Source organism: Xenia sp. Carnegie-2017, unplaced genomic scaffold, assembly GCF_021976095.1.
Source record: "Xenia sp. Carnegie-2017 unplaced genomic scaffold, XeniaSp_v1 HiC_scaffold_22, whole genome shotgun sequence".
Classification (NCBI taxonomy): domain Eukaryota; kingdom Metazoa; phylum Cnidaria; class Anthozoa; order Malacalcyonacea; family Xeniidae; genus Xenia; species Xenia sp. Carnegie-2017.
This window is the reverse complement of record NW_025813485.1, coordinates 6,006,196-6,021,665: the sequence shown is the minus strand read 5'-3', so window position 1 is coordinate 6,021,665 and position 15,470 is coordinate 6,006,196. Positions and strand designations below refer to the sequence as shown.

General features: G+C 34.4%; 3 protein-coding genes and 1 long non-coding RNA gene across 6 annotated transcripts; 2 read left to right on the top strand and 2 right to left on the bottom strand.

Moving 5' to 3' along the window:
- The first annotated feature begins 22 nt into the window (after positions 1–22).
- Positions 23–4,524, top strand: LOC124445735 (eukaryotic translation initiation factor 4E type 2-like). Its single transcript, XM_046996483.1, has 9 exons — positions 23–193; positions 480–564; positions 1,109–1,249; positions 1,910–2,014; positions 2,723–2,800; positions 2,997–3,071; positions 3,145–3,206; positions 3,391–3,465; positions 4,301–4,524. The coding sequence occupies exons 1-9, from the start codon at positions 177–179 to the stop codon at positions 4,341–4,343; spliced, it is 681 nt and encodes a 226-aa protein (XP_046852439.1). The 5' UTR covers positions 23–176; the 3' UTR covers positions 4,344–4,524.
- LOC124445738 lies at positions 2,092–5,882 on the bottom strand. Its single transcript, XR_006948242.1, has 2 exons — positions 5,553–5,882; positions 2,092–2,284 (listed from the first exon to the last, which is right to left on the bottom strand). It is a non-coding gene; the product is annotated as an uncharacterized LOC124445738 (long non-coding RNA).
- On the top strand, positions 5,867–10,763 carry LOC124445736. 2 transcript variants are annotated; one of them, XM_046996485.1, is made up of 7 exons: positions 5,867–6,460; positions 7,571–7,633; positions 7,744–7,909; positions 9,191–9,299; positions 9,834–9,918; positions 9,998–10,123; positions 10,231–10,763. In XM_046996485.1, exons 1-6 carry the CDS (start codon positions 6,307–6,309, stop codon positions 10,081–10,083), a joined length of 663 nt encoding a protein of 220 aa, XP_046852441.1. In that variant the 5' UTR covers positions 5,867–6,306; the 3' UTR covers positions 10,084–10,123; positions 10,231–10,763. The 2 variants fall into 2 exon arrangements, with proteins under 2 accessions (XP_046852441.1, XP_046852440.1); XM_046996484.1 differs by having other exon boundaries at positions 9,998–10,763.
- LOC124445734 (box C/D snoRNA protein 1-like) lies at positions 10,583–13,617 on the bottom strand. Of its 2 annotated transcripts, none has more exons than XM_046996482.1 (9): positions 13,398–13,617; positions 12,655–12,761; positions 12,211–12,296; positions 11,993–12,096; positions 11,859–11,927; positions 11,593–11,673; positions 11,408–11,473; positions 11,106–11,235; positions 10,583–10,914 (listed from the first exon to the last, which is right to left on the bottom strand). In XM_046996482.1, exons 1-9 carry the CDS (start codon positions 13,502–13,504, stop codon positions 10,843–10,845), a joined length of 822 nt encoding a protein of 273 aa, XP_046852438.1. In that variant the 5' UTR covers positions 13,505–13,617; the 3' UTR covers positions 10,583–10,842. The 2 variants fall into 2 exon arrangements, with proteins under 2 accessions (XP_046852438.1, XP_046852437.1); XM_046996481.1 differs by having other exon boundaries at positions 10,583–10,922; positions 11,111–11,235.
- Positions 13,618–15,470: the final 1,853 nt, after the last annotated feature.

Genomic DNA, 15,470 nt, shown 5'->3' with positions numbered 1-15,470 from the left:
TAATGATCACGCTACTAGAGTACGCGTGCGCGACATTAACGTGAGTTCTGCTGTGAACTGTCAATTTGATTGTATTTGCTGCTGCTTGTATTTATTTGTTTAATTTAAAAATCTTATACAGCTTTATTTCTTGGGATAGAAAGTCATATAAACTAAGATATTACTGAGGAACCTTTATGAATAAGTTCGAAGCGTAAGTGATTTTTGCACGATGATTTTGTTCAGGTTTTTTGAACAATTTTTTATGAACGAACTCTTTAGAATGCAGACTACAATTCCTATAATGTATTAAAGATTTGTCATCTCTTGCATGATAGTTCATTTTGTCCGCCATTTAATTAAAAAAAGTCAATGAATGGCCTTGTAATTGATATTTTCTAGACATTGTGATGTTTACAGCTCTCTTTAACTACATTGTAATGATTTCTAAATTCTTTATACTTCGTCAAAATAGTAAAATCTACTATATAATTGATTAGATTAGTCTTAGAGGACTCACAGAACAGTGACAGCGGTGATGATCCTGCCAATGATGAAGAAATCAATGGTGAAGAAACAGAAAAGGTACTGAAAAGCATAAAATCATAATAGCATTTATTAATTTTTTTGTAAGTTCATTAACTAGGTGCTCCAAAAATTCCTTGTGAATGACTTCATTTTTAGCCAGATACCATTTTTGTTCAGCAAATTGCACAAATATTTAGTTTTTGTGCTCGAGAGAATCAATAGATACATTAATTTAGTCTAGTTCATTTAAAATATTTTCATACATGTTTTATGTTTGTGGCCAATATATTATATCTTGTAATTGATATACCTCTAAACTAAGTGTTGCTAAATTTTTGTTATCATTCATCGTGAATTCTTTGATTCAAATATATTCATTAATCATGGCTCATACTTTTTGGAGATGTAATCAATATTGACAGTGTTTTATGTTCATGCATAGAAGCTTACAACTACGCTTCCATAGCTATGCATATAGCATTATATTATTGCCACTCAATCCTCATGAAATAAATGTAATTTGTGTAATTGTCTGAGTATTATTTTAGTTGCATTATAGCTAAACATTATTGTTCATTAATGACACATTTTCACATTTTAGTTGCAACAAACTCCAATAGCAATTGGTGATGGTGAACATCAATTGCAGTTTCCCTATGCATTATGGTTCTCAAAGCGACCTCCAGGAAAACAACATTTTAATTATGAAGACAATATAAAACTTGTTGGGAAATTTGCTTCGGTAAGGAAGCATTACATATTTCAGTCGATTTAAAAAAGTTATCAACAAACTGATGGTTCATTCTTAGGCATTACAAAAACAGGTCATCATGTAACTTGCTACATAATAAATCTGTTGTTTTTTAATATATCTTCTTGGATTACAGAGCTAGAAGGGGGATAAGCAGGCCATAGATACCTAATCCCACCCATTCACACTTTTTCCATTGACAAGTAGATTATTGGGCTCAAAATTTAAATTTTCGATCGGGGTCAGAAACTGTTAAATATTTTAATAAGGTCAGAAAATATATTTTCCCAAATTATAATTTAGTGTCCAGGATACTGCAAATTTCGAGTTCTGGGTTTAAATTCAGCGTTCTGCATATAGAATTATGCATTTTTGGTCCCTCGCTTTTGAACAGGCTTTGCAGTTTAGATAACACAAGTGTATTAACCTTACTACTGACAAGCAATAAATATTCAAAATGATGTTTCTGTTGTGAAAACCCCTGCCCAAACCTGATTTCTATATAGTTGAAATTAAAAAGGTTTTTCCGTGTGAAATTATTTTTCGAATGAGATCTCATGAATTGTGTTTTTCCAGAAGGGACTGAAGACTACCAAACATTGTTTTTCTATATTTTTGCATATTTTTACGTGTGCTCTTATTTCATTTTAGGTGGAACAATTTTGGTCATTATATAGTTGGTTAGTTCACCCCAGTGAACTGACTGGTCATTGTGACTATCACCTTTTTAAAGATGGAATCAAGCCTATGTGGGAGGTAATTTCATTATACAACATTTTGCAGATGAATTAATGGTTGTGAATTTACAAACTTAAAAGTGAGGATTACAAAAATTTTGGATTACATATTTAATCTTGCTTTTCAGGGACTCACTGAGCCCTAAATTTATGTTAAATATAGTTCCTTTCAATGCATGTATGAAAAAATTTACTATTTTGATTGTGCGCAACAATATGACATCCGTTCCTTCCAATAGTCCTCTCTCCTCCAGTCCCCTCACCAATGCGCAACGTTATTCGCAACGCTCTGAAATGTAATAAACATTAAACAGTCCTTTTTCTAATTTTTTCAAAAAAGAGCAGTTTTCTATTTGTAAATTTCGCAACCAAAACACTTTTTCACGATTATCGGACATATTTGTTTAAATGATAGTAAATTTTTGAAATGTGCTATAAAAGAAACTGAAAAATATGTAGTCCATTGCTTAGCAACTTAAACTTTTCCTTAGGGAAGTTTTTATTTTTGCCTGAGCTTTGCTTCATTGAATCACAAGACTAAGGTGTAGGAGTTAGCGTTCCAGACTTCTAGTAATATTTACTTCAATAGTGATGACTAATAAGTGGTTTATACTATTTTCATCTCTCCCCTATGACTATCTTCCATAAAATCAAGCGTATCAAAAGTGAAGAAGTCTCTAGTATATTCGTATAAATAGTGCTAATGATAAACTCGTTGTTGCTCTAGGATAAGGCAAATAAGCGTGGAGGAAAGTGGATCGTTCGGCTGAGAAAAGGTTTAGCATCGAGATTTTGGGAGAATCTTGTAAGTTACTGGCAGTATGAATTTTATAATTGACAGATGCCTCTTTCTGTCTATTTGGATTTGCGTCTGGGGTGTGCTCTGTCTGCAACTGTGTGATGTGTTGACAATACGTAGGAAACAGCGAAATATGAAAACTGTATTGTTCGTTCGTTTATGATTGTATCCAAGACATTTCTTTTACCCTTGTTTTTGTTAGATATTGGCAATCTTAGGTGAGCAATTTATGGTTGGTGATGAAATCTGTGGTGCAGTAATTTCGATTCGATTTCAGGTGAACATAAACATTCGTCAACTCTCGCTTTTCAAATTTTCACCCCACCCTGCTTTAAATTTTATTCATCTAGGAAGATATTATATCAGTGTGGAATAGATCTTCAAGTGAACAAGCCGTTACAACTAGGATAAGGTTATTTTTATCAATGTTTACAATATAGCTTCCAGAAGGTTACTTATAATGGATTTCATCTCTCTGTATTTAACAAGTGTGGATGCTGCGCTGTTTGTTTTGTTTTCCTAACTTTTTATTTCGTGATATGGCTTTTACAGGTTTTTGTTTTGGAAAATTGTGTAATTTGTTTTTTTTTTCATAGGGATACATTGAAACGTGTGCTGAATCTACCGATGAATACCATAATGGAATACAAGACTCACGACAATAGCATGAGGTAAGAAAGAATGTATGCATTGTCGTAGCCAGCACGCTTATCAACATAGTCCCGCTGTACAATTTTTGTATCTGTTTACTCACCGAGTAAACAATAGATTTACAATGGAAACAATAGATGAGCAATGATAATAATGTTCTCAAATTTAGGCATAGTTTAGACGTCGAACTTTACACGAACTTTACATGAACCAAAAGATAATGAAGGATTTCATCTCATTTTCTTTTGTCTTTAATGCATTCGGTTCATGTAAACTTCATGTAAAGTTTGACGTCTAAACTAGGCCTAAGGTGTCAGTACATGAACCCGGGTAGCCGGGATTCAGCCAAGAGTTAAATGATTTTGGCGAATGGAAACGATTCAATACTCGTCATCAGATAAATCTCCCCGAGAAATTTCACAATATTCTGATTTAATAACTACGCAAAACATTTAAAATTACAATAACCAATTTGACTTAATTTATGAATTTCAGCAGGAAGGACTTGTGGCGCTTAACAAACAGTTGTAATTTTTTACGCTTAAAGTTTTGCCTTTTTTCAATGCCTCGAAATCATTTCACGCTTCACTGAATCCCGGTTAGCCCCGGATCATGTAAACGGCCCCTAAGTTAGCACGACCAAAACATGCGGGCTGGCTATATACGCCTGTGAGATGCTATCGTAAAAAAAATACATTGAGCTCGTACACAATGACTGTGCAATGGCAACGTTATTGAAGGCTATTATAGAGGCAATACTCCTATTTAAAAAAGGGTGAATTTTTTATGGCTAAAGCTAAATATTTGTTGACGGCAAAAAAGTTCCTTGTATGTAGTTTCCCATTTTTTCCACAGGGACAACTCGAGCTTCAGGAACACTGCAATATTTTCCAGTTAGTTTATCAAAGGTTTGGAAGTAGTCTATGTTTTTAAATGTGGGCATAATTTTATAAAACTGTTAAACTTTCATAAGGCGTTTTAAACAAAACCGATGAAATCTAGGTTTTGGATTTCAAGTTAGTTGAACGCAAGACTTCGTTCGCTGACTAATCACTATCGAAATAAAATGGAAGATAAAATTTTCTTTCGTTCAACTTTATATTCAGTGTAGTGGATACAGCGCTATGTAATTAGCACGACCAGCCATTGTACGTAGTTACGCATAAATAACTTTGCCTATGAAAATCCATCGTGGCAAGATTAAACTGTTAATGGCATTTTTACGTTCTTTCACGAGTGGACCTTAGGGGAAGGATTGCGCACTCCTTCTATCCTTGGTTTGAGGGGTTGCAGGAAGATGCCAGTTTCCCTTCAAATTATGCTGTACAATTGAGCAAAAGCAATCGTCATTTGTTTTCAAAAGAGCAGACATCCAAAATTTAACAAAAAGTCTAAGACCCTGTGGCTAAAGTAGCCATGGAAATCTATTCCCATCTTGTGCATCCCCTCCCCTCTAAAAAAGCATCGTACGTACATAAACCCATCTCTGTTTGAAAATAAGGCTGAAGTCAACTATATTATCCAATATATAGCAATCTATATTATTCACTTAGCATTTTTTAAGGGGTTTTTTTAAAATATTCTACATGCCGAGTGTGCTGTAATGCCTTTGCGAAACAATCTGAGACGTGTATCATTTTTCCTTCCGAAGACAATTTTTTATTTATTTCAGCAATGAATATTTGTTGTTGCAACGCGTCAATACTGTTGTTTAACTTGTCTTTATCTTTCTTTCTTTGCAATTCATACATGGGCGTATTTTGCATTTTAATCAAAACAACTTCGATAAACGCGATTGCAAAATTTTGCTTGGTATTATGAAGTTTGCTTTCCACATCGCAAATCGATTTGTGATAGAATTTTTTAATGCAAATTATTGCATTACTTTATTCGCAGGTGCAGGGAAATTTAGTTTTACATGAATATTGCAAGACAAAATCGCCTCGTGTGTAAGGGTTGAATTTCGCTCCAAAAGACTTAAGCTTTTTTCATTTTTTCAGGTTCGTTCCCATGCACAACATGCAACTAAAGTATTTAGATATATTAAACGTCATAGTGTATAATTATTTATACACTATGATACCGTCAACAAGGCATAACTACGCACTTGTAGGGGCAATGTTTTACAACACCAGTTGCTCCAATAATTTTAGCTGTTTTACTGACTAAATTTTTCTCCACGATGCAGCATCCTTACTGTAAATAGCACCGTGTATTCTCGCCTTGCAACCGTTCTCTTGAGATTGACCAAACAATGTTGCTCGCCCACGTTGGCTGGTGCCAGCAATAACTCTGATAAAATATTCTTTTTTATCAGACCACCAACGTGGCTGAATTGCAAAGTCAAGAATCTAGTAGTCCTACTTTATTGTCGAGGGCGAATTAAGAATGCGTTGAACATGTCTCCTGGTGCCAATTTAGCATCAAAAGTATTGGAAAAAAACGTATGACGTCTGAAATAAATGACATCTGCTATCAATCGAATGTAATTAAAAATATGTAATGAATAAGGATCCCCAATATATATATATATATATGTATGTGTATATATAATGTAATATATATATATATATATAACGAAATAAATGGGAAGACGGACGGCTATAGTATCACATAAATCAAATATAGATTGTTTATATTGTTATACATATTTATATGTCGTTTTTTTTTGTGGAATGGTATTCCTCCTTGATGAATTTTCTCCTCTATTTCCCATATTAAATGAGCCAGAAGCAGGTGGAAAACCTTTTAAAGACAACATATTGTTGTGCGTTTGTTTGAAAAACTTAATTGGAAACCGCCATCAAATATAGTGCAAGCATCAAGTATAGAATCTTCCAGGGTGGTGAAATTGACGAAATATGAACACCACGGTCATTGTTGTTGAGCCACTAGATTCTAGTATGGAGTTAGTGCGCTTGATTAAAAATTCTAGTTGTGAAGAGGTAATGGAACTAGAGATGTTTAAGAACATGGAGAAAATCATTGTACAAGAAAAATCCCAGCGCTTTGGCGGTAAGCATCACGCATGTCCATTATTGATTAGTCCGAGAATATTTAAAGTCTTCAACGTATTGCATTTCAAATAATTCTAAAAAAATTATCGCTTATGTCAATAAATGGACTATTTATAAGACTATCGCATTGCCTTTATTCTAAACTTGTTGACAATGGCGAAGTAAGGTACCATTGATTTTACTCTTTCAGTGCAAATAATTTGCTATGATTCAATAGAAAAGCAATGAATGAAGTTAATTTTTTAAGGAAATGAAAGATCGTTTTTTTTTGAAAAATTTACATGGCAAGAGTAAAGAACTCTAGTTGGCTTTCGGGTGATGGATATCCATGCTGCTAACCAATGCCAATTTTGTTACCCCAATTTCAAGTCATCGCTTGAACTACTATACCTATTCCCTCGTCTGTATAGATAACATTTTTATATAATGTTGTATTAAATATCTCTCGTTGCGTTGAATATAATATTGCATTGTTTGTTGCGTGTATTGTATATACCTATTGTTATCACGTACGGTCAATAGGTACTGTGTAGAATCCAATCTTTTTGTATAATAGTCGTTCATTCACAGTATGGATTTTTGGTTTTCAAATGTTTTAAGTATTATTCAATTGTGCATAATCATTTTTTTTTGTGAGGTGTTGTGACACATGATATTTATCTTGCTTTAAATTATTTATAATCATTTCATTTCTATGATGATGATTCCGATTGTAGACCTTGGATTACTATTATATACAATTATTTGAACAATAAATATATCGCCACTGTCATAACTGATCGATTTGATAAACAAACGGTGGTAGCGTTTCGGAAATTTCAACGACTGGACAAGAAATTTGGTAAAGCAAAAAAGTGCTGTTTGTCGGACTTTGTGAACTTGGAACTGTCGCGTACATTTTCTACCTATGTGACAAAAAACTTATTTTTCAATTTTTTTGAAAACCCAAATCTACAAAACTATATACGAGAAGAAATTATATCGAAAATTTGACAGTGCACTTAAATTGTTCCAAGTTACATCAGTGTAACAACAATCTTCAGCTTTGGACGTGATAGCCATTAGTTAACATCTCAACATCCATAACTTGAGTTTTCAATTTTTTTAGAAGGGAAGAAGTACGCAGTAACAGATAAAAGTTCCAACATCGAACATTACGAGATAAACCAAGGTATTGCACTTATTTCATACCCTGAGTGGCTGACGGCCAAATTTAACTTACGCGTGTATGGTGCGCAAGCTTTCTTGGAAATGATAACTCGCTGATATTATATATTTTAGACACTCCTTGTCAATTTTCATTGCGCACGATAAAAGAGAAGAGAAAGTTGGTGAATTTCGACATTCCGTCTCGTACATCTTGTATCTGTCCATGTGACATGGCCTGTACACTACGGTCGCATGTTACACTTCTTCCCGGAACCTTCATTGGTCACGTTGAACAAACGTAAGTAAGAAATAAGTCTACTTTTTCATCTTTCAAAGCGTGTTCAAGAATATCTGTCGTTCTAAATAACCCATCTACTTTGTATGACCATCCTTTAATTTTTCGTGCCAATTTCAAATATGTTCATGAGTATTGTGAATGTATGTGTTTCTGCTCAAATGCAATGTGTATGTATAATTGTTCTTTCATGTATGTGTATGGTGTATGCATAGCTGTTTTTGAATGTATGTCTATGGTGTACGCAAGTATTCCTGCTCAAATGTATGGTCTATGTAAGTTTCGCGGCTCGTACTGTCATACATATACATACATGGTACAGCACAAAGACACTCCGTGTTGGTAAACATTTCATTCAAAACGTTTTGATATGTACTACATGTCATCATCAGTGAAACGTGATGCATATGTGCCCCTGCTTATTTGTGGTGTGTTCAGGTGCCCCTGTTTATTTGTGGTGTATTCTGGGGTTCCTGCTAATTTGTATTATGTGATGTATGCTTGGGTTTGTGCTTAATTTTTGTGGTGTATGTTTGGGTTGCTACCATTGTTCCTACTTATTTGTGATGTATGCAGGTACGCCTGCTTATTTGTGTTGTGTGCAGGTACGCCTGCTTATTTGTCATGTGTGCATGTACGCCTGCTTATTTGTCATGTGTGCAGGTACGCCTAATTATTTGTGATATATGCAGGTACGACTGCTTATTTGTGTTGTGTGCAGGTACGCCTGCTTATTTGTGATGTATGCAGGTACGCCTACTTATTTGTGATGTATGCAGGTACGTCTACTTATTTGTGATGTATGCAGATACGCCTGCTTATTTGTGTTGTGTGCAAGTACGCCTGCTTATTTGTGTTGTGTGCAGGTACACCTATTTATTTGTGGTGTATGCTGGTGCCCCTGTATATTTGTGGTGTGTGCTGGTGCTTCTATTTATTTGTGGTGTATGCAGGTACTCTTGATTATTTATAGTGTATGCTGAGGTTCCTGCTCACGAGTTCCTGCTTTTTGTTTTATTATAATGTTGAGACCACACATTGTGCTAAATAGCTTGATCATCCTTTTAACAGCATTTTTCCGCGTTTAAGATTTTCGCTTGTGTTTGATAATTGCTCTTGGTAATTATATTTATTAAATTGTGCTATGCAATGCTGTTAGTTTTTTTCAAGGCTGAGCACGGAAAGAAACTACATCTATTCATACCGTTAATATGGTACATTATGGATATTAAGAAATCCAAATGTATTCTTTCACGTTTTCTGATGCTCATCTGATCTCCTTAGGTTGAAATGGGGACAGCCTTATTTCAATATATACGACAGTTCTGGGGAATGTATTCTCGCCATGGATGCTTCGTTTACTATGATGTTTTTCTCAATTGGCAGACATAAGGTATGGTATGTAGCTTTCTACATGTGTCATGTCGCAAAACATAGAAAGCTCTTCTCTTTGGTCAGTTGTAGAGTATTAAATAAACCCTCTCTGGTTCATTAGACGTAGACTAATGGCAAAAATTTTACTACACTGTTTTTTGCATGGGTTTATTTCTTTCTTGCCGGACTTCACCATAACATCACATTTCATGTAACATGTTGGCAGCACCATGTTTTTCACAAAGGTTAAAACAGTAAGTAATGTAACATGGTTAACTGCCAAATTGCATGCACACATCTGCTGTTGATTTTCGTCTCCCTACCGTAACAATCGATGTTGACATTTACCGATTGAATGTTGTTGCATCCAAGATACATGCAGGCTGTCAGAGGGCCTTGCTAAAACTCTCTTCGCACAAACTGTAGGTTTCGACTTGCAAGTTTTGTTGCATAAAGGCGTGGAGGTCTGAAGACTAAAGAACGTTTTTCAATCTATTAATATTCACAGTACCGTTGCTGTTGTATTTATTTGGGCACAACTATCCGTTCATAGGTAACTGACGCTAATGATCTAGAAGTTGGCTCTATATTGGTTGAATACTCAACGTCAGAAGGATTTCACAGTATCTATATAACATGTTAGTGTATTCTCATCATGCAGCATAAACGATATCTTCACGTGCACCAATGTACATGCATAATATATTTGCGTTGCAGTTAATAAAGATCTGAGCATTGCTACCAAGCTTACAATTCTTGGAGCTGGGTTAATGTTCTCGAACGCACAGGCCAGCAGAGTTTAGAACTACCGAAACATGAAGTCAAGACAAAGAATCAGGAAAGGTTAATGATTCTTTCTCTTTTCACCACGACGCACGTGAATATGTGAAGATTTTGCATCACTTTATTCTCTTTTCATTCTTTGTGTCGTTATCATTGTGTCTTTTCAGGGGTGCATTACCAAACTTTTATAAAGCCCCCATACTTGATTTCGAGTTTTCAAAAGAAAGCTGAACCCCTCAACACAGCCATGTCTCATTTTGCATACGTTGCATATTGGAATGATGATATTTACAACCTCATTTGAAAACCACAAATATTTGATCGAGTTATTTCAGAGATTGCATCTCATACACGCTCTAATCGGATACATGCGTACTTCTCAGTTCACCAAATCTTCAATTTTCCAACAAATATTCAAACTTCTCTGGAAACCTTTTTGAATGCTGTTTAGCTCTAAGAAATTCTTGGTAAATTCTTCAATTAACCATATTGCATAGCTGGCATTAGCGTAATTAACAATTCCATGATATGCAGGATTTTAATCATCAGTTAGTCTCTATTACATCTACTTTCACAGCTCGCACACAACGATCCAATGTAATTTATCTATACATTCCATTCCAAAGCATCTTTCAATGTTGTAAATTTACATACAAATATAAAATAATTACATTAAACAATGTTAGTTCTAAGTATCCAATTCATCTTGTGTACTTTGTTCATGCAGCCCTTGTTCGTCGAGTTTGGATTCATGTTGGACGCCTTCCAGGATAAACCAATTATAAGTCTTCATTTACGGTGACTGCCGACGTCGTGTTATGATCGGCAAATTCTGATTCTAGTTTTTGTCGCTTTGGAGCTGGTTAAGAAAAAAGGTCACGTGGTTTGTCGATATATGATCAATTCGGAAGTTAGCCCGTCTTTCAACCAAAATAACCATTTGTTACGTGCAATCTTCATTGAGTACATTCCTGTCTAGGCCCATACCCCTCAAGACCAATAAATAGCCTGTTTGAGCATTTTAGGCTCGAGAAAAGGATACGTTACCTGAAATTATTGTGGAATAATTCGTAAAGTACGTCGGCAAAACGACATGAAAAGTTGGGTATTCGATGATCACCTTCCCTGCTAAAACATCCCTCAGTGTCATGGATGTCTCAATCTTGTGGAAACTATAAGGGAACATAAATTCACTTTCGTTGAAAAACTTGCTAATAAGCATGCACTATTACATGGTTATACAACTGTAAAATTTAAGTCATAATCATAATAATGGCACTGCCAGTTCAAGTCGTTTAGTGTGAAGATAGTAGTATCACACACTACACACAATACATTTGTTACCTTCCGGATTGCGTTGAATGATCATTTAAAAATACTCCTATTTCACCTTTCCCATAGATTTTCAACCTAAAAGTACATAGACTTTTATCAGACTTATACAATTTCAATTACATACCAAATGAAACGTATGAAATAAACTACTCATATTTATAAGAATATTTCCTTTGCAGATAACAAAATCATACTTATGCTTTATTATAGGATCAGCTTTAGTTTCATGTAAATACTTTTCCAGCAAGTCGTCGATTAATTGATTTTCCGACACTCTACAAGTTTATTAAAATGTATTCAACTCCAAGCAAACGAACTATTAAAAAGTACACCATAAGCTTGTGCAAACACAGTAAACATCTTTTATTTCTTAAATCATTTGTCAATTACAAGTTGCACAAATGGTAACTTCAATGTCATCATCATTACAATGAAAGTGACATAAAAAGCTAGATCACACCTTTCGTCAATGTAATAAGTCCTTGCTTGGGGAAATTCCCATCTTACTCGCCACATTATAGCCTTCGTTCTAAAATAACAGAACACTCAAAATGAAACACAAAGGCTTCACATCCACAAAAATATTCCCCTCACTTGAAATGAAAAAAACTTGTATTTTCCGTTCTTTTTTTAAATCCAACCGGCATCAACTGAAGGTGAACACCATGTTGAATTGCAACGTTTTTCAGTTTTCTCGCCTAGTACACAATAAATAACAATTATGCATGAAGTTAGATAATCATACGTACTACTATTTTTGTAGACACACCCTGTTTTCTCTGCTAATATGAAAGTTCATAAATACAACGCACATTGTTAGAGTAGAACTTGAATTTTTTTAAATTATCTCTTTGGGCATTGTCAGCAATTCTTCCTGCCTCCTCCAAAAATCTGTAATCTAGTAAAATGAAATTAATGAATCTAGTAATCCAATGAAATGAAGGTGATTTTTATACAAATTAGAGGGGTTAAGTGTGTAGGGAATTAGAGCAAATGAATGGGAGAAAAGTTTGTTGTGGATTTTGCATGAAATATAATTTCCTTGAAAATTATATATCACCATGATAAAATCCAAGTACATTTAAATAAAAAAATACAAATAATAAATGACAAATAATTTAGAACTGGGCTCTTTGTGAATGCGAATTAGAGATGATTTCTCGTATGAAACATTTCAAGTAAGCAGAAAAGCCCAGAAAGGCCCAAATAACCAATTTAAAAAATAGCTTAAATATGTTGCTATTGTTCATATTGACCTTGGAGTAGTTGACTTGTGTTGTAGTTACTTTTTGCTATAAATTTCGCCTTGTCACGCTGTCCAGAGCATGACTCTTGAACTTTATGCTTTTTGACACAAATCAAACTAAAATAACATGAAATTATTTTTTACATAAAATAACCAGTCGTCAATCTTTCCACAAATCAAGTATCTTTATAAACATGCCCTTTCTTTGTGACATAAAGTAATTCATATGTACCCTAGTTTAACCTTATTCCAACCTTAACACTTAAACATTTTGGAGTAACTGTTGCTAAGTGTCAAATGGATTGAGTTTTATTGATTAACCTAAGATAATTATTTATGATTGAATCAAAATTAATTTTCATCTTCAAATGGGGACATTCCCAAATCCCATTGTTAAGATTTGAGGTTCAACACAGGATTTCTACAGACTCCAGTGTTTGAATTTAGAGTCAAGGCAATTAACTTTTCTCAACTTTAAATTTCAGACAATTTCTGAGTCGGGTAAAGCCTTTTTAAAGATTATTCTTTTCATTAACCAACAGGAAGACACGTTCAGACTAGCAACGGTGGATAAGATTTTGATAGCAAAATGATCAGAGCGTCTGTATTTTTTGTATATAACAATATATAGGTAAAGTCGTATTCAAATTTTGACGTTTCTTCATTAGTCCATAGAACTAAAGATGGATCGACTTAAAAGTTTGAGTTTTCTCCCAATTATTTGGTGAATTTCGCCAAATTAACAAGACGCACCTGCATGAGTAAGCCTCGCATCTTGGACAGCAGTATTTAGGTTTATCACTACCACAAGAACTACATAATCGTAAAGTTGAAGGATTTGGCATCTTTTGACTTGACATTACTGTATTATGTAAATCGCTGCTTGACGTCGAACATTAAACTAATAACACAGTGTATTTTTTTAGTTTAATTTAATGAGCAACGAACTCAACTGGCGACCATAAACAATACCATGCTGTAATCGTCAACTATTTTACATCCGCTAAAACGGATCAAGACAAATTTCGGTCAATCCCAAAATTTTTTAAATTCTCGCCCAACCCATTGACCCAACCCCACCACCAGGGATCTGAAGGGGAAGACACAGTTAAGTTTAAAGTTCTGGAAACAGTTGCACGAAGTCTGGATGATAGCCTGGACAGCGTTATCCAATTTTAGCAAATTTTTTTGAACGTATGAAGAATCTTATAAAAGGGAAAAATAGATCATTTAAATTGAACAATCACTGAAATATAATGCTATTTCTAAGATTATAAAATTTCTTTATCACAACGAAAATATAAACAGTTTAATAACGCATATAAAGTTTAAAAATTTTACTATCCAATGGGTAATGCTATCCATGCTTCGTGCGAACGCTCCCAGAATGACTGAATGACCGAAGTCTAGATCCTTTGTTACAAACTTTGTAATTGATAGGACATAGTGATTCAGATAGGGAGATTGGAATGGGGAGTAATAGAAAGAGTATTTCAGGAAATGTTTTTTTATTAAATGAAGAAGAACCTCTGATATCCTGAAAGAATACGAAACAACAAACTCTTTCATTTTCTACTTGTGAAGCAAAGTATTGAAATTCAATTCTTATAATGCAGTGAAATGCAAATAATTATGCAAAGATGGATTGTTCTCGAGTTTGCGAATTCATCTCGGAAACGTGAGTCACTGTCATAGACTATGCGATACGCTCTAAGGATTTTACGATTCACAGTTCACACAATCCTTTTTTCAACCATGTGTGATAGAAATGTACAAGCCGTAAAAGAGTATTTCAAAGTCAGCCAAAGAAAGTGATCAAGAAAATTTAATTAAACAAAACGAGGACGTCCCAGAAAACCAATCATCTTTGCATTTTACTCTAGGAGTGTCTGTATCCTGTTTCTCATCTTTAGTAATATGGCTACAGCAAGTTCGGCGACATTTTACGCACCAATTTTGGCACAGGATCGTTTTCACTGGAAGTTTATTCATACAAAACTGCTGTTTCTGAACTGTACTCTTTTCACTCTTTTAACGTTTACAAGTTTCCATATTTCATCGAGATTTTTTGATGAAAAAAAAGTTGCTAGTTTTTGCCCTTGTGATTCAATTGTTATCCAAGTCTTTTCTTTTGGTGATTGCTTTCACTTGTAATGAACAGTATGATGCTCAAAATTATTTCCTTATGTTGTATGTGTGCCTTGGAATGCCGTATTTTGCTTTTCCTCTTGGAAACTCAATCCTTTCAAAGATCACAGATCCTCGCTACGCTACCTTTGTCCAAGGCGTTTCCATGGCAGTTCTTAACATTGCTTATGTTTCATCACGTATTGCTGTCAGTTTTGTGTTTACCAAAACGAGTTTGGTTTATTACAGCTTCACCTTCATTATTATATGGATAGTCGGCATTTTTCGGTTCGGTGTCTTGTATAAAAAGTATAAAAAATTAGAAATAAAGAGAAACGATGAAGCATCGCAAAAATAGCCAAATAATTACTTTTTTTGGGGGGGGGGTGTCGAAAAATACGTTATGTTGAATTTTAGGCATAGATATCGTAAAGAATGTGTGTAGAGTTTGTGGATCTTGTCATTGTTATAACTTTGCATGCAATGTGGTATATTTTTGAGCTAGAGTTGTAAACGTTTTAAATGATCACAAGTTCACAACATTGTATTGTAAAATGTGAGGATAGTACGTGTAATTTCTATATGCAACAAAACGAGTTGTAAAGAGTAGTAAACCAAAGCTTTCAATCGAAATCCCCTCCTAAACCACCGATGGAAAAGGTTGTTGAATCTCCCTGACTTTTATCACGTTCGTACGGT